Below are 24,205 nucleotides of genomic sequence, written 5' to 3'. Positions count from 1 at the left end.
CCACAGGTTCAATTTACTGAACATGCCTTGTCTATTAATGAAAAATAGCCATTTAAAAAAGGTTCTTACCATGGTCAACATGAGCCAAAACACATATATTCCTGATGTTAGCAGTGTTTTTCTGGAGTTGAATCATTTTATCCAAACTATTGAGCACCATGGTTGCTCACTTCCTGTGGTTAAAAATAAAAGATGTATTACAAATGACACAAGGGCTAAAGGTCCAGGCAGGGGAAAAAGAAATTTAAGTGCTGGGAGCTGAAAAAGATTTCTCAGATCCCTTAAACCAAGACTCAAATGAACGTTTATAGATGAGACATACCAATCCAGGCCCAAGACCAGCTTGAAAGTCAATAAACTGTACTTATGGAGTGTATTCATCCTTCTGGATGGGAAGGCTGTGTTGAATCAAGGAGCTCCTGGGTGCTGGGTGCAGTGACACCAGTAGCCCCACCCATGGATTCGTACTCTGACCAACTCTTCCAGGCCAACGACAACCATAAGAAGGGTCAAATGCAGCAAGAAGAGAAGATGTTGACGTCTCTCCCTTCCCCTAAATCCCTGGTTCTAATATTCTAGCTCCCTTTTATCCGCGGTAAAACACTCGGCTTTATACTGCGTACAGAGCCTGAAAAAGTTTTGAGTCACGTGCTTATGAACCAAACAGGTGCACTGCCCATCTTTCTTCCCTTTTCAAATGAAAAGTCTCAACTCCACCTGCCCTTCATCTTCGAGGGGCCCCAGATTCGTAGGGTTTGATGTTGAAAATTTTAAGGACCCCAAGTCCACACGGAAAAAATTCTGGCCCCGGGTGGGAGCTACCGCTGGATGCACGCCGCGTCGGCGCATGACCCCGGTCTCCCCGCGCCGTCCCCTCGGCCCAAGTCCCTCATTACCGCCAGCACGCGGGGGGGGCGGGGGGGGGGCTCCTCACCAGCTCCAGCTCTCTGCCCAACACCGCACGCTTCAGCTAGGGCTCCGCAGGCCTGAACGCCTGCGTTCTGGGGGCGGGGCTGGCTGACGCGCGACCTCTGACCCGCCGGCGTCTCGGCGCCACCGGAAGCCGGCGCCGCGTCCGTTGCCGGGATCCCGCGGTCGCCTAGACAACGGTGGGCGCCGTAGATAGAGGTGAAAAATCTGCGGGTGCTGAGCGCTGCGGATCTAGCAGCGAGCCGAAAACATGAGGAGCAAGTGTTTGTGTCAGATCTGTACCTGCGGGTAAGAATGGCTGGCATAGCGGCGGGCCGGGAGACCTTAGGGGACCCAGTGGCCCTTCGGGTACCCCCACCTTGACCCCCGCACACCGGGAGCAGCGGCTCAGCGACGCCCCCTCTTTGGCTGGGTTGGGGTACAGTGTTTCTTCTTTGTAGCTAGAAACTAGTTTCCAATTTCTTTATGCAAATTGGAATAGCATCTGGGCCAGGTAAACAGTAAGTGAAGCCCATGGCGGTTGTAAGGCTGGTAAGCGGTGGATCCGACTGGTGAGTGCATGCCCCACCAGAATAATAATAAATAATAATAATTATTATTATTATTATTATTATTTTTTACTTTATTTTATTTTATTTTATTTAAAAGAACAGTGGTCAAAGCCATTAGTTGGCAACCAGTATTACACATTCTTTCATCCCCAGCTTCCCATCCTCCAACCCAAACCATATTCCCATATTCCCATTGTGTCCAGGCGGCCCTCATTTGGAATCTGCCTGACATGTAAGGCTGTAGTCCCCATCCGAAACCCAGAACTCGTCTGTGAGTCCTGCCTAACAACCTTCCACTACCTATAAACACACTCTTTTCCTTCCTTCCCCAGCTTCACTGTTGACCCAGGGATGAGATCATTATTTGCTAGATAAATATGTCAATTCCTTGCTATTTCTTAATACCCTTAAAAGGGAAAACACCTGATGGAAAGCAGTTTGTCTACTATTTTCATAATAAACACTTTATAATTACATATAGATTAGTTAATATATGACATTTGAGATAGGAATCTTCAAACTCTCCTGTGCAAGAAGTTTTTGTTTTTTTTTTTTAATTATAATCAACCTAAGTTTCTTCCCATCTTATGTCAGAAAATTCAATCTTCATTGTGTCGGGGGCTACATTTTCTTCAAGCAGTATAATGATCCAAGGAACTAAAGCATTGCCAATAAAAGAGTTCCTTCTGACCTTTGAACATTGGTATGATCTCCCACTGAAAAGTCCTTTAATGAAGCTCACATATTTCTTTTAAGAGCAGGATCTCTGCTAGATTTATTCTTATACTCTCGTGTGTAAGAATCCTTGAGGAAGCTACAAACTTGTAGTTACAAGGCTCCACTCAACCATCTCTTTTGAAATCTGGACACTTCCTGAGACACTGACACTGGCAAAGATTCCTCACCCTTCTCAGAGCCCCTTCTCCTCTGCCTTTTAACTTCTCACTCGGTTTGGCAGCAGAAGGGAGATTTTTACTCTTCCTTCTTTTATTTATTTATGTGGTGATTGTTTCAAGACCATCCTTTTCCTCTTGTGACCTAAAAGACAACTATCTTTCACCTCCCATTAGAAATGCATTATTTCATCTCTTCCATGAACTGTTTCTTTTGCAAAAAGCAGGAAAATTTGTTGACTTGAAGCAACTTCTCCCTCCTGCTGAAATCTCTTCAACAAGGGATTATATAAAGGTCCTGACTACCTGCTTGATATAAAAGAGGCAAAAGAACAAGAAAACAAGTTTGTTAATATTTCAATAAATTTCCTTTCTCTAGAAGATTAAGATCATCAGAAGACCTTTTCAGGGAAGCTTTGACCTGTTTCTGCTAAATGTCCATTTGCTGGTTGAGTCTTTTATTTTTTTCACTTACACTATGAAAATTAATAGTTTCACACATCTATTTTATTCTTTAAAAAGTTGAAGCAACCATCCATCTCTAATGTATTTCTTTATACAATGCGTACATGATATTTTTATGCTTGTTAACTATGGTGGGGTTCTCTTATGTTAGAAATCAGAAATGGGGGATGCTAGAAAAAAGTGTGGCTCATTCAGATCTTTGCTCAAATATGATGAAAGAGTCTGTCATTGAAACCTTTGTTCAAATGTCATACTTTGCCCCACCTCCACACTATATCCCACTTCCCTGCTTCTTTTCTTTTCCCATTGTACTTAGGATATTCTACATATTTTTTTCTCTTCACCCCTATCAAGGGTGTAAATTCAAGTAAGACACAGAATTTTCTATCTTTTCTTAATACTGTCCTCAATACTGAGATTTGTACTCATTATATATTTGCTGAATAAATGAATGACCATGTATGTAGGAAGTGAATGAGAATGGTATAAATTAACTAAATCTTTATCTTCAATCTTGTAAAAATTTGTAAAGTTAGTAATTTAAGCTAATATAGCAAAGTTCATAAAAAGTTACAGATTATAGCCTCCTATAAAACTTTAAAAAGCAGAAATAAGAAAAATTTTGGAAATATCAGGATTAAAGGCTTTTTCTTTCCTTTATAATTCTTCAACACTGTTTGTTAAAATGTGAATGTATTTTTTCATGGAAAATAAAACTAAAAACATGACAAATTCCAAAGATTGGACTTGGTTCTTGTAACTCATTCAGCTATAACAGCACCTCTATGCTTGCATGACCTGTGTACCCTGCTTCTACTTCTAAGAGTCTTGACTATGTGTGACACTAAATCACTTCAGCACTTTACCACAACCACCATGTTCAGTTGATATTCCCTAATCTCTTGATCCTTCTGACTTCAGAGTTTCTTGGACATCCTGTGACACCACCTGTTTTCCTTACGCTATAATTCTTCATGCCGTCCACCATGATTCATCTGCAGGGTATATACATTTTCTTTCGGTTCAGCTTTACAACCCTCCCCCATGGCCTGGAGTCTCCAAATGATACCAGACCTGAGAAACTGACCTTATTTCAGAATAATGTGGTTTTACTTTTTTATTTGTTTGCGGTTTTATTAGTTTTATTTTTCAAAGGTTTTATCTTTTTTACTAATTGTGCACTGAAAAATTATAGTGAAAACCCTGTATATTTTTTAACACTTGTTTTTCATACATAGTTTTTATTTATTTTTAAAAAGAGAGTATTCATTGCGTACTATTCTACCACAACGCCCTCCACTTTACTATTTCCTGTCTTACCATGTTCCAACAGTCATTCATAGAGGTCAACCTCATATTTTTCAACAACTCTATCCTATTAGTTTATATGATATCTGTTCATATATCACCTAAGGATGAGGATACATTCTGAGAAATTGATCATATTAAATATAGCTATTAAATCTCCTGATTTAACCATTGTGTGAACATCACAGAATATACTTACACAAACTAAGATGGCTGTGATGTCACCAGACAACATAATCTCATTGGACTATCACTGTATATGTGATTTGTGGTTGACCAAAATGTCCATTTTTTTAAAAGCATTAATGTGTTATTTAGGGCTCTTAGTTATGGGGAATATAATCTATTCTGATGAGTGTAGGCAAAAGTTAACTGTATATAAGGAATATATGTAATTTCACTTGAAAGAACTGAAACCATTTTCAAACCAAGATTCCAAGGAAGAAAAGTACCTGAAAATCTCATTGTAGCCCTGAACCATGAAGGGAACTGCTAACTCTGCCACAATCAGAACACTGTAACAGAGCTGTAGCCTCCAGAACCACTCAATTCTACCAAAGTCAGAAAGCTGCCAAGTCAGGGAATCACCTTGAAAATCAGGGGACTGCCTAACTGGCCCCAAACTCTCTTTGTCTCTACCTCAATCCATACAAGGAAAATGAATGTGGTGCCCTGCTTTTCTCCTTATGTAGCTATGTTCTAAATCAGAGTCTCATGTGAGTACATGAAATAGGTGAAACCTAAGTTATATATGCAACTGGTCTGCATGGGGTCTAGGACATTACTTGTTGGCTTCTCAGGTCTGTAAATTAACAAGACAATATTTCTACCATGTAAGGATACTTATTTTTTTAAACATCATTGCAGAGGGAACAGGTTGTCTAGGAAAGCTGCTCTAAAGTTTATGTGTTCTGAGTCATTGGAGGTCTGTCTCTGATTAATAATCACACCAAGTGTTTTTTTAAGGCAAAATAATCTTTCAGTTTGTTTGTTTGCACAGGCGACATCATTGTCCACATGGAACCACAAGGATTTATGAAAATTTTGGCTTGTCTTGCCCCACAACTGAATACTTGGAAAAGTATCCCATGTATGGCAATGTTCTTCCACCACAGAGTCTTAAACCTAAGCAAGAATTTCGAGCATGCCGTGGTAAAATGGAAGGAATAACTACATTTAAGTAAATATTGCACAATTACTTGCTTATATTTTTCTCAATTCTTCTGATGGGAACAAGGTTTTCTAGCTATTAAATATAGGTAGTTGATTTAAGTTAAACAAATCCAAGAAGCAAGAACTAGTTAAGTCACAAGAAAAATAGAAAGATGAGCTTTAATTAGGTTAACAAATTGAGAAGAGGGAAATAAAACGTTCTATTGATTTGTTTTTATTCCCTAAAATATATCATGTTCTTTTTTTTACTTTTCACTGTCACTGCCACCCAGAGGATAACAGTAGCTTCCCAGTGTTTAGGCCTGTATCTTCTCTAGTTTTTGCATTTCTGATCTCTTTTCAATACTTCAGTTGGCCAAGATGATCTTTTAAAAGTGCAAATCCAATCCTGTTAAGTCCCTGATGAAAATACTTTAAAACTTTCCCATTATGTTTCACATAGACCAAAATTCCTACCACAATTCCTGCATGGTTTACTCCCTACTTGCTTCTCTAGTTTATTTTATGTTTCCATCTTGTAGGCCTTTTTTGTTGTTGTTGTTTCCTATAAAATGCCAGGTTTCCATGCCTCGAATCATTTCAAGATATTAATTTTTTTCTACCTGGAATTTTTCCCCTCTCCTTCCCTAGTTTAATACCCACTCAGTCTGTAAATCTCAACGTGATTATCTCTTGGAAAAATCTTCTCTACACCTCACCTAGTTTTCAGTCTACATAAAATTCCTCAGTGTAAGTTTTCAAGGTACGTTCATTACATTAGTTTTAGTATTTCATGACAGTAGGAATTATGTCCATTGATTTCTTATCATCCTATTTCCAAAATTCTAGCACAACACTTACTGGCACATGGTAGGTTCAGTGAGTGATGAAAAAAAATTATCCCACTCATCCTAAATTTTTCATTTTTATTTATTTGTATCTATTTGTATTTTGTCAGCTTAGTGGGTTACTTCTTTGTTTTCATTATTTTATTTGATGTACACTATATTCAAAGCACAATCTTAGGCATCAAGAATAAAAATATCAGTAATTTCAGGTTCCTGCTTTTAAGGAACTCATGTCAATTTTTTTTATAACTTAGGGTTTTAAAAGCACCACAACAAATTTAATTTTTCCCAGTTGACTTATTCAGGTCACCCTAAGAGAAGGAAGAAAGAAAACTTTAAAAAGGTAAATAAGAAACATTCCATATCCCAAAACTCAAAAGTCCAAGTATGCCAATACAACTAAAAATTACATTTCTTAAGTCATCATCTCTCCACTTTGTAAGACAAGAATCATAACATAATGGCTTGGAGCTTTTGCTTGACTCCTCAAGATGACTACATTGAATAGGAAGTAGAAAACTGATTTATTTGTAGAATAAGAAGCCATTGTATACATTTCAAAGAGACTGTGTAAAGAGCAGATATCTGAACTTATAGAAGACTTTTGATTCTTTATGGCATTATAATTGTAGCATAGTTAGATGACTACAAGAGTTGGCAGGAAAATTTGTCCTATAGAAGTATGATTTTAGACCTGTCATGTGTTTCAGGATATATCAGATGAACAGACTGCATTTGCTATTTACTGCTTCTCCACAGAAAAGTGCTTTGGATGTGGAGGTATAATTTTTAACACTAAGTAAACAATGTAGTCAAAGAAACTTCTAAGACTTATAAACCAAGCTTTCTCCCTACTCTTCTCTCTATGATTTTCCCTTTCACTAACTTCCTGATTGCATTTTAGCCTATTCTGAATACCTGGCATTTGAGCAGAGTAAAGAACAATTCAGATATCTGAGAAGAGTTACATGATTTCAATTACTATTCATCCATTAAATAAATATATAGCAAACATTTGTTAAGCCTCAAGCATTGTTTTATGCATCTGGAATACAGTGTGAACAAAAACAGGATTTCATTTCTCACAGATGTTCCATTCTAGTGGAGAAGCCAATCAAAACATCACTTGAAATAAATATCAAAGCACAACAGTGATAAAATCTATGAAGTATAGGCACCTTAATAGCTAGAATAAGATATGCGAATTTATCGGGGAGATATAAGAAAAATGAGCTAAAACCTGAAGCATGTTAAATAGTGAACTGTATTGAGAGAGGAAAGAAGTGTATTCCAGGCAAAAAGAAGCATTCAGCAGGAAGGAACATAAAAAGTGGGAAATTTCAGAGAAAGACAGCTGGAGCAGAGAAAGCAAAAGGAGGGTGTAGTGAGGAAGGACAGGCAGGGCCTTTGGGCCTTGTTCTATTTTATCTATATTCTTAGAGCAATAAGTACCAGTGAAGATTTCCTTTCTGTTTTCTTGTTGGGGGTTGTGGGGAGAAGTACAGTGGTGAGTAGATAGATAAGAGACCTAAGGAGGGAGCTAGGGCCATGAGAGCAAGAATGATCTAATTCACATGTGAAAGAGTTCCTTTGCGTACAAAGTGGAGACAAGATTGGAGAATGGCCTAAAGTGGATGCAGGTAAATGAGTTCAGGAAGCTATTGGAGTTATTTGACTAGGCTATTATGAAAGCTTTGACTATTATGGTTTGGTGATAAAGATGGAGAAGAATGGTTAGATTTAAAGATATTTAGGAGGCATAATTGACAGGAGTTGATGAATGACTGTGTATAAAGTGTGAGTCCTAAGTTTCTGACTATGAGCTGAAGAGATGTTGATGCTGTTCACTAACATAAGGAAAAATTACAAATACCAGATTTGTTGGGGAGAAATAATTTGATTTGGAGCATATTGAGTTTTGATGTGCCATTGAGTATCCAAGAGGCTATATACATGCTGGTGTGGAGCTAAGAGAAGAGTACTAAGTTGAAGTGTAAATTTGAGAGTCATTGCTGTAGAGGTAGTAATCAAAGCTGTGGGAGTGAATGTTAGGTGAGAGTAGGAGTGTGTGTAGTCCAAGCCTTCAAGAACTCCACCATTTATTTAATGGTTGAGTAGAGGTGGAAGAAGCTATATAGGAGATGGAGAAAAAAATAAATCAGGAAGGCAGGAAGGGATAATTTCCTGGAAATACAGTATGTGAACAGTAATGTCAATTACTGTGACAGGGGTCAAGTAAGATAAGTTCTAAAGAAGTCAGATGGACTTAGTCACATAGACTTAGTCATTCTGAACCTTAGAACTGTATTAGGTCAGTGACAGTGCTAGACTGAAGTGGAATGAAGAGGTAGGCTGAAGTATTTGAGAAAATGGAGTCAAACAGCCTTAAGAGGTTATACTGGAAATAAGAGAAAGGGACTCAGTGAGTTTTTTATTTGTTTTTTTGTTTTGGTTTGGTTTGGGGTTTTTTTGTTTGTTTGTTTTTGTTATTTTTGAGTCTGTGGATACAGAATCCAGAAGAAAAAAAGCAGTCTGTAAAAGCTTAGAATAATAGTTAACAGTAGATAACATTGCACCTACTACTTATCAAGTACTCTCCTAAGTATTTGTGTATCCTTAAAACAACACTACAAGGTAGATGATATTATTGTCCCATATTTATATATGAAGGAAGGAGCAAAACACATTAACTGTATTATTCAGGGTTGTACAGCTAGTTAGTGAATGACTGACAGAGCCAAGATTTAGATCCAGGCAGTCTGAATCTGTGGTATTCTCCATTTCATCAGACTACCTCAGTAGTCTTCTGTCATATAACGTTATGTAATGCCTAGAGGGACTGGATTACCATCTGGCTTCCATCCATGGAAAATGGTTCTGAGAGATCCAAATATGAGTAGGACTCATACTGACACTGTGAATGTGACTTATGTCTAAAGGCAAGAGTTACTTATTATCTAAAACTGAGCAGGACAACATGACTTCAATAAGAAGAAAGTATGCCCAAATAGTTTACTGGAGTCTTTATGTAGGAACAATAAGGATTTTGAAGGATTTTGACAGTGGATACAGGGAGATATATATATATAAATTTTGCAAGTTTAAACCTTTCACCTTCAATTATTTGAGGATTTAATTTATTTAAGATCAAATTAATTGAGCATCTCTTGTTTTGATATTTTGAAAACTAGGATTTTCAACATATTGCTCTTAAGATATTGAGTCTCCTAACAGGACCTTTTAAAGGAATTTAATTAATTCATTCAAATTGTTTATCAAATATTACCATTTTAATATTTTAGACTTTTTAGGCAAGAGACAACTGAAATTATCAATACTGAGATCATCAAAATAAAAGGTCTTGTGAGGCTATGTTTCAAATTTATATATTTCAGATCAGATTATCGTCCTTATGAAATAGTCAAACAGCTTCGCCACATACCAGAAGAATATAAACCAAAACAAGGGAAGATTGATCTTGGTACTACCTACAAACGAGATTTTAATTCTTATAAAGTGCAGCCTGTGGTAATAGTCCGGCCTTTGGAAAGACAACAAGTTAAAAAAGGGAAGTTGGACACTGTCCCAACCTATAAAGGTAACTTGCTATTTCAAAAATGAATGAGCCAACCAACTAAAACTTCCAGATTTGATATCTAATATCAGATTAATTTTGGTGTTTTGTCAAATGTATCCACCCATGGTTTAGGAAAGAAGTTTTTCTCTGGTGAAAATATCATATAGCCAAAAAGCAAACAAACAAAAACCCAAACACCATTTACCTAATGGAGAGTTAAGAGGCTTGGGTTCTTCTTCAGATTCAGCTCTTAAGTAGTTTTTCCTATCTTAAAACATAAAAAAGAATACCATTTAGCAAGGATTATGTCATATCTGTCATTTATATCACCTTAATTAGCATTGTACCTTTCTTCCCAACCTAGAATTAGTTGAAACTATCAAGAATGCTGGAGTCTTTGAAAAGATCAAATAAGTAGCAGTCCTGTTCTGCATTCAGTTTCTGAACAAACTTTTAAAGCAAAAGAATTAATAGATAAGGAACCAAAATATTGTTTTTATACTGAAATAGATCAGGATGGATGATAAAGCTTACATCTATAAGCAAATGTTTCCTGATACCGAACCTTAGAGGAAAACCAACTGTCCCCTGACAGACAATGCTGGATTACCAACATAGGGGACCTGCAGCTCTAAGACTTATAGCATGAAAGAAGTATAAGAATACCTCCTGCTCCTAATAACTAACTTGAAAAAGTACTGGGCAATGTATGACCAATTTTTCTTTCCAAAAATGTATTTGATTTTAAAATACTATATTACTTTTGAGGGGTTGGTGGTCTTAATCTAGGGCTGGGGATGTAGCTCAGTGGTTGAGTGCTTGCCTCTCATGCGTGAGGCACTAGGTTCAATCCTCAGCACCACATAAAAAATAAATAAATGAAACAAAGATATTGTATCCATCTACAACTAATTTTTTTTAAATTAATAGACTAACTTGATAGTAGATATTATTTCTATATTTTCCTTTATAAATAAAGTAATTGCATATATAGGCTTACACTCTTTCCATTAGTTATGTGAAATAGCTGAATGGGCATGTCCTAATATGAAAACTTTTTGTAAAAGTGATGCCATCTACAACCAAGGTAATAATCAGGTGATAACTAGATACATATTTTTTCTGTAAATTTCACATTTACCAGTTCACTGGGTAAGTAAAGTACATGGTATCCATTTACTGTGGTCTGTAAGCATATACCATTAGGCAAGTCAGGAACAATATTCTTTCTGATATTTAAAGCTGTGAGTACATAAGATGCTACCCAAGGGACAAATTGTGGAGACTGTGAATATGGTATATTACAATCAAACGTAGCATATAGTATTAGCTGAGATACAGATTTTTATCTGTGTGGGATACTATGTACAGCACAAAATATGACATAAAAGATAATTGATGAAGATTATTTTACTTGTTCTTTTATAAAAACATAATAAGATTTTTTTTCTATGTAAGATCTACAAAAAATATGAATAATATTGATATCCCCTTATGGTTTGGATATATACACAAAACTGTCTCCCTCCCTCCCTCTCTCTCTTTCTCTCTCTTTCTGCTTCTCTGTCCAACCCTAGATCTGGCTTTCCATAAACTGTTCTCTATGGATTCTCATATTTTCATTTTCATAATTCAGGGCTGAGGAATTCTAGGTTCCCTCTGGCCTTCTAGCTCCTGAACTTTTCTATCAGGAAAGGTGACATTTTGAACTTCCAGGTTTTCAGGCATGAGACAACAGAAATGCAAGGGCCAAGGCTGTGCTATGTAATTGTACTGAAGGTTTTTTTTTTTAGATTCCTACTTAAGGGCAGGTATCTGTAAAATCTAAGAGGAAAGACAGAAATTGGATATGATAAAGAAATAAGCAACCCTATAATTGGTAAGCAGAACAACACTTACATTCTGGACATGGAGTTTGTGAAACAAAACGTATCTGCTCTCCTAGCATCCTCAGCTTAGAAATTTATTCATATTAAGATGTACATGAAAATAAACCATAATAATAAATAGTCATAGGGATTACCCTGTTCAGTAGCCATTGTAGGAAATACAAATATCTGGATTGCAGAATGGGTATAGACATTAAGAAATTTTATAATTGATAACCAAGGAGATAAATGATTTATATACTGAAAACTATAACACATTGGTGAAAGAAATTAAAAGAAGATACAAATAAATGGAACCCATTCAGAGATTGGAAGAATTAATATTGCTAAAATGTCAGCACTACCCAAAGCGATCTATAGATTCTATGCAATCCCTATAAAAATCCCATTGGTATTTTCACAAAAATAGGAAAAAAGCATTCTAAAATTCCTGTGAAACCATGAAAGATTCTGATTAGCCAAAGTAATCATTTGAAGAAACAGAGCTGGACACATTACACTTCCTGATTTCAAATTATAAGTCTAGAGTGATCAAAATAGTATGATACTGGCAAAAGAACAGACTCATAAACCAATGGAACAGAATCGATCTGGAAATATACCTAAGCATTAACAGTCAACTAACCTTCAGCAAGAGTACCACAGATACATAATGCAGGAAGAATATTCTCTTCAATAAATTATTTTGGGAAAAATGGATATCCATATAAAAGAATGAAATTGTACCTTTATCTTATGCCATACACAAAAATAAACTTGAAAGTGTATTAAAGACTTAAATGTAAGAACTGAAAGTGTAAAACTCGAAGAAGGAAACAGAGTTCATTGACACTAATTTTGGAAATGATCTTTGAGACATGACACCCAAATCACAAGCAACAAAAGCAAAAATAGACAAATGGGATTACATTTAACTAAAAATCTTTGTACAGCATCCTTGGGAGAAAATATGATCCAAAATGTATAAGGAAACCACATAATGAAAAGCAAAAAAAACCCTGATTTTTAAAAAATGCCCAAAGGATCTGGATAGACATTTTTCCAAAGAATATATACAGGTACATGAAGATCTATTCAACTAATATCAGGAAATATAAATCAAAAACAGAGACATCACCTCATACCTGTTAGGACGGGTTTTATAAAAAAGATAACAAATGTTAGCAAGGATATAGATGAAAACACTTGTATTCTTTATGGTAGGAATATAAATTGGTATATCCATATGGAAAACAGTTTTATGTTCCTCAAATTTTTTTAAAAAAATAGAACCTTGTGTGGTCCAGAAATCCCTCCTCTGGACGTATACCTGGAAAAAGAATGAATTCAGTATCTTGAAGAAACACCTGTACTCCCAAATTCATTACAGCATTATTCACAATCACCAACATGGAAACAACATGAGTGTCCATACAAAGATAAATGGATGAAGAAATTGAGGGTGGGTGTGTACATATTGTGTGGGGGAAGGGGGAGGGAGCCACTCCTTGTCTGAAATGCTTGGGACCAGAAGTATTCAGTTTTAAAAAAATGAGACATCTTGGGACTGGGACTCAAGTCTAAACATAAAATGCACATAGTCCAAAAATAGTCTTATACAATATTTTTAGCATGCCTGTGTTTTGCCTGACCTGTTTCATGAGGTCAGATGTGGAATTTTCCATTTGTGGCCTCATGTTGGCATTTAAAAAGGTTTGAATTAAGTTGTGGAGCATTTCATATTTTTGGATTAAGGATATTCAACTTTGTGTGTGTGCGTGTGTGTATAAAAATGGAATATTATTCAATCATAACAAAGGAAATCCTGTCATTTATGAGAACATTTTTCTAAGTGAAATGTTCAGAATAGAAAAATCTATTACGTCATCCAACATATGTAAAATCTGAAACTATTGAACACATAGAAACAGAGAATAAGACTATGGTTATGAGGGGCAGGGAGGTGAGGAAAAATGGGGAAGTGTTGGCCAAAGGGTATAAAGTTGTATTTAGCAGGATCCTATCACAAAGTAAGAAATAATAAGTTGCAGGTTTATAGTATGAGTAAGTCTAGAGGTCTAATATAAGTATGATGATTATAGTTAAAAATTCTGTATTGTATAATGGAAACTAAGCCATACTAAAAATAAATAATATATACTACAAGGGTGGTAGATAATTCATTAATTCAGGAACAATCAGTACTTCAAAAATGTATACTTTGTAATATATCACTTTAGGCTAGCCTGTGAACGCATTGGAGACTAGTGATTATGGATAAAGAGAGCAAGAATATCCCAAAATCTAGTACAAAACAAGCATGTAATCATAAAGCCAGAAAAATGAAAGAATTCATTAGTAGACATGGTAAGAGCTGAGGAATTGGAATATAATTCTATAAATACAGGTTGAAAAGAGCCAAGCTATTTGGTACGCTGTGAGGCTTGATGATTTTCCTATAGCCATTACAAATTTTTATAAATTCTGCTGCCAGTAGGATACAGTAGATGGCAGAAAGGCATTACTTCCACTGCAACAGGCTTTTTTTTAAAGTATAGAATTTTAAAAAATGCTTATATTTTAAAAATGGCATGGGACAAGTGAGGAGGCAAATAAAACTCCTGAGAGGGAGGAACCCTCCTAGATGAGATGAAATGGCCAACTGTTTATTTCTGTGACAGCATTTGTCAAGTCTAGTTCTAGGCTAAGGATTGATCTTGGCATAGGCATAGTCACTCTACTGTGGGAAAGAGAAACTGGTGGAATACTTGATTGTGGGCTGGTTTGACAAATTGGACTCTAGAACTCCAGATGCACGGTAGTTTTCCTTGTGGGACATTGACAGAATGTTTAAGGATCATGACGGGCTAAGAAACTGGGCCAAAAAAACTCCCACAGAAATATTCCACTTTTACATGGGAATAGATGCTTAGGAGAAAAAGTCCCACTAGAATGAAGGCCCTAATACAAAGTCACCTCAAGTCTTGTCCTTGAGACATTTGAAACTACAGGAAGACTACATCTAACTAAAGATGCCAGTAAGAGCTGACCTAGCTCAATTCCCAACTGGAATAAAGTAATCTACCCTACATTCTTTCTGCCTACTAGAGGAAAGAAGAAACTGTCTCCTGTTGCAAATAACATTGATTTTAGTTTCTATGATTATGTACAACATTCAGCATATAGTAAAATATCATGAGACCTGTGAAAAAGCCAGGAAATATTTGAAGAGGAAATGGTCAAGAGATTTCCAAAATCAGTGATAGAATCAGGCCATAGAATCAAGAAACTTAAAATGGATAAACATAGGAAATTATCCCAAAGCAACTGTTGTCAAATTTATGACAAAATAAAGATGACTTCTTAAAAATAAGAGAAAGCTAGGTGCAGTGGCACACGCCTATAATCTCACTGACTCTGGAGACAGTAGGAGGAATATTTCAAGTTTAAGCCCAGCGAGTGAGACACTGTCTCAAAAAATAAGGGTGGAGGGTATATCTCGGTAGTAAAACACCCCTGGGTTCAGTCCCCAGTACAAAAACAAAAACAACCCAAAACTGATATCTGACTTTTTAACAAATGCATAATACTTTTACAGAGACTATGGAAGGCAAAAGACAATGGAAAGACATCTTTAAAGTGCCAAAAGGGTAGGAGGAGGGAACCCTAGAATTTTAAACCCAGCAAATCCTAGAATTTGTAAATAGTGAAAGCATCCTTCAAAAAATAAGACAAAGTAAAAATGTTTTCTGGCAAAACAAAAACTGAATTCATTAGCAGCAGGCCCTTATTACAAGTTTTTCATGTTGGAGGAAAATGATTCCAGATAGAAATATGAAATGCATGAGGGAATGAAGCACATATTAATGAAAACTATTTGGATAAATTTAAATAAATATCGACTTCTTTAAGTCATATTAATAACTATATTTTCACAAATGTAGAAGTAAAATAGAACAATGGCATAAAAGGAAGGAAGGTATAATTGAAATTAAACAAGAGATTCTTCCATTGTTCTAGAAATGTTAAGAATATCAATTTAAGTTTGACTAGGCCAGAATAGTAAGTAAATACACATTTTTATTTTGCAAATACAGAAATTTATAATTAAAATTCTAACAGAGAAAAATGGAATAACAAAAATACCCTTTATTAATCTAAAAGAAGTTAGGAAATAAAGGAACATGGAGAAAATCAACAGTAAATAATGATACAGTGAATTTAAGTTCAGCTAGATCATGTGTTACATTAAGTGTAAATGAAATAAACATTGAGTTAAATTCAAAGATTGATTTTTTTATACATTAAGAAAAGTTTATTAAAATGTATACCAAAAAATTGATAAAATACATGAAATTCTCAAATTTTTTGAAAAGTATAATTTATGCAAATTAACTCAAGAAGAAAGTCATAATAGCTTTATATCTGTAAAAGAAATTGAGGCGTGAAGATGTAATTTAAAGCCTTATCATAAAGGAAAATTCAGGATTTCCAGCTTCCAAATAAGATATACAACACTAGAAGTAGTGTGTTCTCGAGCTAACAAATAAAATAATTTAAAAAATGATAGATGTTCATGAATCCTTCAGAAAGCTGAGACCACGAGTCAACCTGCTAATCTGAAATAAAAGGACAAACAGCTGCCTCAAAGTTGAGACAGGATGCAAGTACCATTTCCCTTGGAGCAGTGCATAGAATGCACACTGGCTGGCATGCAGAGATTTACATTTTTCATTGTTTCAAACAATGAAAGAATTAAGAGATTGAGTATAGTTTAGTGTGAGAGCCCAGAGAGCCTCAGACACTCTTCTCTTTGGATGCTCACTGTGTGTTCGTTAGAAAGATTGAAGGAAAGACTAGAGGTCAGAGGAAGCAGGCATGGAGAAAAGCATGACCATCATTGTGGGAAAGGCAGAAAGCTCCATTTGAATGCCTCAGACCTACAAACAAAGCATTAGTCTGTTTCGGGAAAGGTATCACTGTTATCCCTAAAGAAAAAGTGAATGTCTATTGCAACTTGGGGAAAATGAAAAGGAAAAACAAGAAGCAGCAGCAAGACAAGACTTCTAGCATGAAAGAATGGGAGATTGTCCTGGAACCAACTCACTACAGTTCAGCTACATCAAGGGATATAGAGAGCTCTACTTCTGAGACCCAGAGGCATAGGACCTGCCTAAGACTGAAGCTGGACAAAGCACAGAGAAACAACTCCCCATACACACACTCCAACATCATATCTAAGCACTGAATAAAACAGCAGTTTACCATTGTTAAAAGGCAGGATATGGAGAAAGACATTTTCTCTGAGGTATAGTAAAGAGAAAGCCTATAGCTGAAAATGAGGCAGACAATGAAAAAACTCTAGTAATCAGACTCTTACCTGAGCAAAAGATGATGCCAAAAGAATGTGAAACTGGAGATGCACTGAAGGTAAGCATAACAACAAAACTCAAACCCAGTTCAACTATAAATTGAACTGACTGAACTCCACTCACTGAAGATCCAGCAGATGAAGATATGTATCCATCTCTACATATATTATTATTTGTGCTATATACAATATCCTGCTTTCAAATCCAAATTATAAATTATGCAAAGAAAATAAAAATAAGAAGGAAGGAAGGGAAGGGACTGTCAAGAGACCAAATCTAAACCAGGTTCAGAAATTAACCAGACATTGGAACGATCCAGGAAACTCTTTTTTTTTTTTTTTTAGTAAAAAAGACTAGTACTAGTACTAAAAGCTGTAGTTAGAAAAGGTGGACAACAACACATGAACAAATGAATTTTAGAAAAAAGATGAATAAACTATAAAATTGAAATAATTAGAAATCAAAAATAAAAGCAATTACCAAGATAAATGATGACTTTCATAGGCATATCAATAGACATAACACAGTCAAGGGAAAAACTTAAGTAAACCTGAAATAAGTCAATGTAAATTCCTGAACCAAAACACAAGGAGAAACAAAAATGAAAAAAATAAAAGATTCTGACCATCCAAAGCTATGGGACACTTTTTTAAAAAATATTTTTTAGTTATACATGGATGCAGTATCTTTATTTTGTTTATTTACTTTTATGTAATGCTGAGGATTGAACCCAGTGCCTCACACGTGAGAGGCAAGCACTGTACCACCAAGCCACACCACAGTCACCAGTGGGACACTTTTTAATGGGCCTAACATCTACATATTTGAAATCTCAGAAAAGATAAAAGAATTATTGGAAGATGTAATAGAAAAGAATTTTCCAAAGACAATGAATAACATCAAAGTTTAGATCCAAGAAGCTTAGAGAACCCCAGGCAAAATAAATTTATAAAAAGAAGAAAACAAATCACCTAGAAATTCTGACTTGAAAATGAAAAATGAAAAAAATCCTTAAAGCACCTGGGTGTAGGGGAGACACATTACATATAGAGGAATAAAGAAAGGACACACAGACTTTATGTCAGAAACAATCAAACTGGAAGATGATGGAGTTAACATCTTTAAAATGCTAAGGGTTGAAGAGAAAAATTGTCAACCACATTCAATCCCCAATGAAATTATCTATCATAAAGTCATTTCAAATAACTGAAAACTGAATTATCAATAAAGCTTCACTAAAAGAAATTTTAAAAAAGATTGTTTAGGTACAAGGAATATGGTGCCAGGCAAAAACTTACTCAACATAAAGAAATGAAGATCCCCAGAAAAATGTTAAAATGGAAATTAATATAAAATAGTTTTGGGAGCATAAATGAATACAATTTTGTTGTTATTTTGCACAATGCATAAAATTAAAAATATAGTAACAATAAATACAAAATGGAGGTAGGAGTTGGAAGTTTACTGTTGAGAGTATTTAAGATTTACAGTCAAGTACTCCTTGATTCAGTCTATGATGGATCATGCAGACTGTCATGGACCTGTAAGACTATAACACCTAGTGATGTTATAGCCATCTTAGTCTTAACACTGAGTCTAAACACTCGGATGTTTGCAGGTTGACAGAATTGCCTTATAAGGCATTCCTCAATGATACCTGTTCTTATTTGATACATGACTGTGTATGTAAATCATAATACTATTGCTTGCAGGTAGATTGTGATTAATTAAAAATATGTACTATAAACTTTAAGGCAAGGAGCACCAGACTATAGCCTGTGTACCAAATCAGCCCACTTATGCATGATTTTGTGGAACTGTAGAATTTTACTGAAATCTCTTGATTTCCCATTAGCTACTGCAATGTGGTGTTTTGTGGTAAAGCTTCAAGTGAACTGGAAATGGAATGCAGCTCGGTAGATGGAGCTTGAGTCAAGAGCTTCTTCCTCACCTCTAATGAGCTTCACAGTCTCTCACAGAATCTTCACCACTTCCCTTTATGCCTCTGCTCTGATGGCCATCCTACTAACTAGGCTCCTCTGCCTATGGTATCATTTCCGTTTTCTTACAAGTCTGTCTTGAAATAACTTCAGCGTGCCACAGCTTTCCAATTCTATCTCATGGCATCATTTATAGATTCTTCTCCTATCTAGCTCTTAATTTCAACTTCTGTTTCACAAAACAAGACTATTTGATCTAGCTTATCTTTTCTTGACAGTTTGTTTCATAGGTATCTGATAAGCTAAAGATATTTCGCTCTTGCAACAGATGTCCATTCTTATCCAAACATCAGTAGCTTAATTATTAGTCCAGTTCTTGACTATTTTGGCAGAAATTTCTCTGGATGAAGAATTTTTCTTTTCAAAGGAAAGATGCTCCACATAATAAGTATTCAAGGTCTGGCTATTTCAGTGTACTTTGCATAGATTTTAGTCCATATTCTAATACATTACCTTGTTTTAACAAACCTTGTCTTTTATGAATTAATTTTTGGTAGTTAAAGAAACACATTTTGGAGTGAAGTCAATTTTTATAGTATTCCTCATATAACCTTTCTCATCTAGAAATAGAAATTCTAACTAATTCTCAGTTTAAATATAAACACTTGAGTTTTCTATCCACAGTCCACGTAAGCTGTGGGAAACAGACTTAAGGTATTGAATTTCTAAATCTCAGAAGTTAGATCCTATGTTCCCTCCTAAGTTCTCCATACACTTTTTTACATTTAGAAATTTCATTTTTTTATTAGTGCATTATAGTTATACATAATAGTGACATTCGTAAATGCATACAACAATTTGCTCCAAAACACTTTTGATGGTACTCACTTCAGGACCCTGGCCTCTAAATGGAGCTTTACCTTTTGGGAATGTCTGAAAGTCCATATCATAAGGAAGAATAAATGAAGCCAATGATATCTCTGGGATAATACTAGTTACCCTGACTTTGCTCAAGAAGTTCCATAATGGAATTGAAATTTTCTCTCCTTAGAGGATACCCTCCAAAGGGAGGAGTAGACACACATCACCTGTGCTCTCACATTAGAACACTTGATTTACATTAATTCCTGGATTTGATGACTTGCCTTAGCATTCTGCAAGTTATAGTGAAAATCCTAGCCAGTTCCCAGGATTGAAACCATACCCTTCTAAACTGTCCTCACCACACAGTCCTTTTGGCTTTCAATAATAATCCACAAATGGGCTCAGACGTGCCATTCCTTTGTATGTAATTAGGTGAATCTGGAAATGAAAAGTTAGGTGTGCTAAAGTGGGGAGATGGGTAGAAGAAGGGGGAAATGAAGAAAAAATAGCAAATCTGAGGTCATCAAAGTAATTTCATACTTGATGCTAGTGTTTGGATTTCTAAAAGAAAGGATGTTTGGCTAAGAAAGAAATCAGTCATGATTCTTAGAAGGGAGTTGTTTCTTTCAGCATTTAAAAATGTTTTGTTTTAATTTTTAAGATGATTATAGATCTTGGGGCATTCAGAAAAGTGAACTTTATAAACCAGAACAAACTTATCATCCCCCAACTGTGAAATTTGGAAATTCAACTACCTTTCAGGATGACTATGTTCCTCAGGAGATAAAACCGAGGCAAAGCTTTAAGCCCTTCTCTGTGGTCAAGCGTTCTACAGCCCCTTTTAATGGTGATACAAGTCATCGCATTGATTATGTACCTCATCAGCTAGAAATCAAGTTTGAAAAGCCAAAAGAAGTTTACAAGCCAACTGACCAACCTTTTGAGGATCTCACAACTCACCGGAATGACTTTCAGGGTCTTGCTGGTGAAACTGCAAAAATCTGCAGACCTGCCCACACCAGAGTGACCCAAAGTGCTCAATTTGAAGGAAACACTGAATTCCGGGAAAGTTTCCAACCATGGGAAATCCCACCACTAGAAGTCAAGAAAGTACCAGAGTATGTGCCCCCTACAGGCAGCATGCAGTTAAACAGCACAAGCCACCTTGACTATGTTCCCTATCAGGCCAACCGTGTTGTTCCCATCAGGCCAGTTTCTCACAGAAGAAAAAACAATTTTCCTTTCCAAGGAAAAAGCACCATGAAGGAAGATTTTCCAGTATGGGAAATTTGTCGTCAAGGGCTCATTAAGCAGCAGCAGCAGATTCCCAACCCTTCTGGAAAATTTGATGGTTTGAGCACTTTCAGATCTCACTATGTGCCACATGAATTGATTCCAACAGAGAGTTGCAAACCTTTAAATGTTGCTCTTAAGAGTTCTGTTCCATTCGATGATATCACTATGTATTCTATAGAGTACACACCAAAGAAACAGGAAATCTGCCCAGCTAGCTATCCCTCTCCTCCAGGTTATATATTTGAAAATACAAATTCCCAAGGCCATAAATTCTTCCGCAAGATCACTCCTGCAGTGAAAGCCTCCTAATCATCAAATTATACTTAAAAGGAAGCTAACTACAAGGTATTGATTTTTCAAGGGAAAACCTGATTTTTATAGTGAAGAAACTATAAGATAAACATGATTTTTCAGATTTTTAAACAAAATTGGAAAATGTATTATAGGAGATCAGAATCTTAAAATCAATTTTTTACTGATATTTTAATCAAGATTGTGTTTAATTTACATTTCTGAATGTTGAATAATGTACATTTCCATCTGAACTACTTAATATTTAGCATACTGTTTGATATTTTATCCTTAATCTATTATCATTTGCACTTCTGTTTATAATTATGGCAATTATGTGGTTATAAAGGTCATATACCAGTTACCACTTATCAAGAACATTGGGACCATCTACAGCAACACTGAAAACAACAACATATGGATTTCTCTTCCAAAACAGTACGATTCAGTTTCCTCAGATTTTAAGGCAACCAGGTAGTGTACGCCAAGTCAAATTTTGGGGCAGTGCTGGAGATCACTCCTCACTACACTGAAGTTAGTAAGAAACATTGCAACATGACAGCTTTTGGGGGCTGGAAATCAGAGCACATGAGCTCAAATCCTACTGCCATCAATTTCTATTTGTGCCACCTTAAGCAGGTGCCTCATGTCTCTGAGCTTCTTTGTCTTCATTTGTAGAAGAATATCTCTTCTGCCTACCACACTGTTTGTTTTGAGCATCAGATGACATGATGCATCTTAATCCATAAAGTAAAAGTACAAATGTAAGCAAGGAATTGTTAATAAATCACTCAATTGCTTTTGTATATTTTCACCTTTCCAAATAAGGATAATTTCCTATTCAATCATCATTTCCTGGCATGTAGTAAAGATTGCAAAATAACCTACTTCATTTTGACCACCTCTGAGAAGAGTTTTGCCCTCTCTAGAGTCACAGGGATTTGAACAGCTGTTACAGACAACGAGACCTTAGATTGGGGTGAATACCTTGGCTTGAATCACACAGTTGCTAGAATGATGTTAGGAAGAATGATAGCTCTGAAGAAATATTCAGGGTAAACTTAAGTAATTATGTACCTAATTGTTATACCCAGACTTTATGTTCAGAAAGAAGTAGAACCAGGCCCCAAATGGGGTATAATCACCTCGCTGACCATTTCCAGTGTGAAGAAAAGGGATAGGGAAGGAAGGAAAAAATGATGTCAGCAAGCAAAGTAGAAACAAATATTTACAAATGTGGAAAATTCTCTAATGAATTAAACTGACTGGGCGGGCTTTTGTTAAATAAATGATTGCATTATGGAAGAATATGATTTATTTTAGCATAAGGTCTTTTATTGCTTCAGAATTGTTTCCAAGTATATACTTTATTGATAATAAACTCATAAGTATATTGATTAAATATTTCTAATTATTTGACAAGAATTTGTTCTTACAGTTGTACTTAGTGAAAATATGTTATGTGAAATTTTATATTTCTATGCAATATTAATAAAACAAAAAGAATGGATTTTTCATGAAGTCATGTACCCAATTTTTAAAAAAATGACAGCTTTTTTATTACAGTCTAGGTTGACCTATATGTGAGTAGACACTCTTAAATAAAAACCTTGTTAGATAATCAGAATTAAAAATCGGGTATACTACAGCACTCTGTCATCCCGGCCCATATTCCAATAATGAATATTCAGATCCCTCCATACTTTGATAGGTTCAATCTCCCTGGACAGAGGTCACCCTTAATAAGACATTTACTGGGATTTCCTGAGGCAATTTGCCATAGGCTGAGGATACAATTATCAGTGTGCTGATAATACCTTCAAAAGTGTATTATCAGCACACTTTTTAAATAGCCTTTTTGAAGTTTGCTAACTCGTTATTTCAAGGTTCATTTTTATCTTCTTTGGTGGATTTTAAAGGGTTTCCTTTAGTCAAGGGGTTCAGCAAAATCTTTCTGAAAAAGATGACCAATCAGCCAAATCTTGAAATATAAGTACAAACTTATCAAGATAGGTGAGAAGAAAGAGCATAAACACAGGTACAAAGGGAGTAGCATCTCTGTGTCTGAGTTGGAGATTAGTAAGATATAGAGGTAGAAAGCTTGCAATCCCCAATTCATCACCTTCTTAAGTTTCCTTGAAATATTATGCAGATACACACATTCATACATTTGAACAGCACTGGAAACCAGTAATATTATTTAACAACATGCCAGATTCTAGAATGAAGTTCCACTAAGGCAAACTTGGATGAATCTGATAAAGAGGCAAATTCAGAGAGAAAAGTTGGCAAGAAATTTTCACTTCCACCCTATCCCATTTCTACCCTGTCTTTCCCTTGTTGAGGAAAATAAGACCACAGACTGAGACATCAGAAACAGAGGCATTATGATTTATTTTCAAAAAAATCTGCACAGGCAATGCCAAGAATGAACACTAATGTCAACTATGAACTTTAGGTGATGATGCATTGATGCAAATTCTTTAATTGTAACAAATGTACCATTCTGATGGAGGCTGTTGACAGTTGGGAGGTTGTACACATGTGGGTTCATGGGGGATATGGGAAATCTCTGTACTTTCCACAAAGTTTTTCTGTGAACCTAAAACTCCAGGGGCTGGGGTTGTGGCTCAGTGTCAGAAAACTTGCCTGGCATGTGTGAGGCACTGGGTTGGATTCTCAGCACCACATGTAAATAAACAAAATAAAGGTCCATTGACAACTAAAAAATATTTTTTAAAAAGTCTAGTTTAAAACAAAACATTTTCATGTCAGGAGGAACAGAAGGGAGTATTCACCATCCTCTTAATATATCAATCCTTAGGCTTTCTTTTATGGAAAACTATAACC

At 35.7% G+C, this 24,205-nt stretch overlaps 2 protein-coding genes across 2 annotated transcripts in view; one reads left to right on the top strand and one right to left on the bottom strand.

Moving 5' to 3' along the window:
- Positions 1 to 1,042, bottom strand: part of Efl1 (elongation factor like GTPase 1) — a 149,266-nt gene extending 148,224 nt beyond the window's left edge. The window contains exons 1-2 of the mRNA XM_046438443.2: positions 935 to 1,042; positions 70 to 173 (exon numbers count right to left, since the gene is read on the bottom strand). Coding sequence (XP_046294399.1) covers positions 70 to 160 — 91 coding nt within the window. The 5' untranslated portion in view covers positions 161 to 173; positions 935 to 1,042. The remainder of the gene's footprint in view (positions 1 to 69; positions 174 to 934) is intronic.
- Positions 1,043 to 1,065: 23 nt separating this feature from the next.
- On the top strand, positions 1,066 to 22,863 carry Saxo2 (stabilizer of axonemal microtubules 2). The gene is made up of 4 exons (XM_046438449.2): positions 1,066 to 1,218; positions 5,148 to 5,327; positions 9,543 to 9,745; positions 20,430 to 22,863. Exons 1-4 carry the CDS (start codon positions 1,181 to 1,183, stop codon positions 21,371 to 21,373), a joined length of 1,365 nt encoding a protein of 454 aa, XP_046294405.1. The 5' UTR covers positions 1,066 to 1,180; the 3' UTR covers positions 21,374 to 22,863.
- The last annotated feature ends 1,342 nt before the right edge of the window (positions 22,864 to 24,205 follow it).

This window comes from Marmota monax, unplaced genomic scaffold (assembly GCF_021218885.2).
Source record: "Marmota monax isolate L192 unplaced genomic scaffold, Marmota_monax_Labrador192_F-V1.1 WCK01_AAM20220418_F8-fsc00005, whole genome shotgun sequence".
Lineage (NCBI taxonomy): Eukaryota > Metazoa > Chordata > Mammalia > Rodentia > Sciuridae > Marmota > Marmota monax.
Note: the sequence above shows the minus strand (reverse complement) of the source record. Positions and strands in the feature narration are given on the sequence as shown.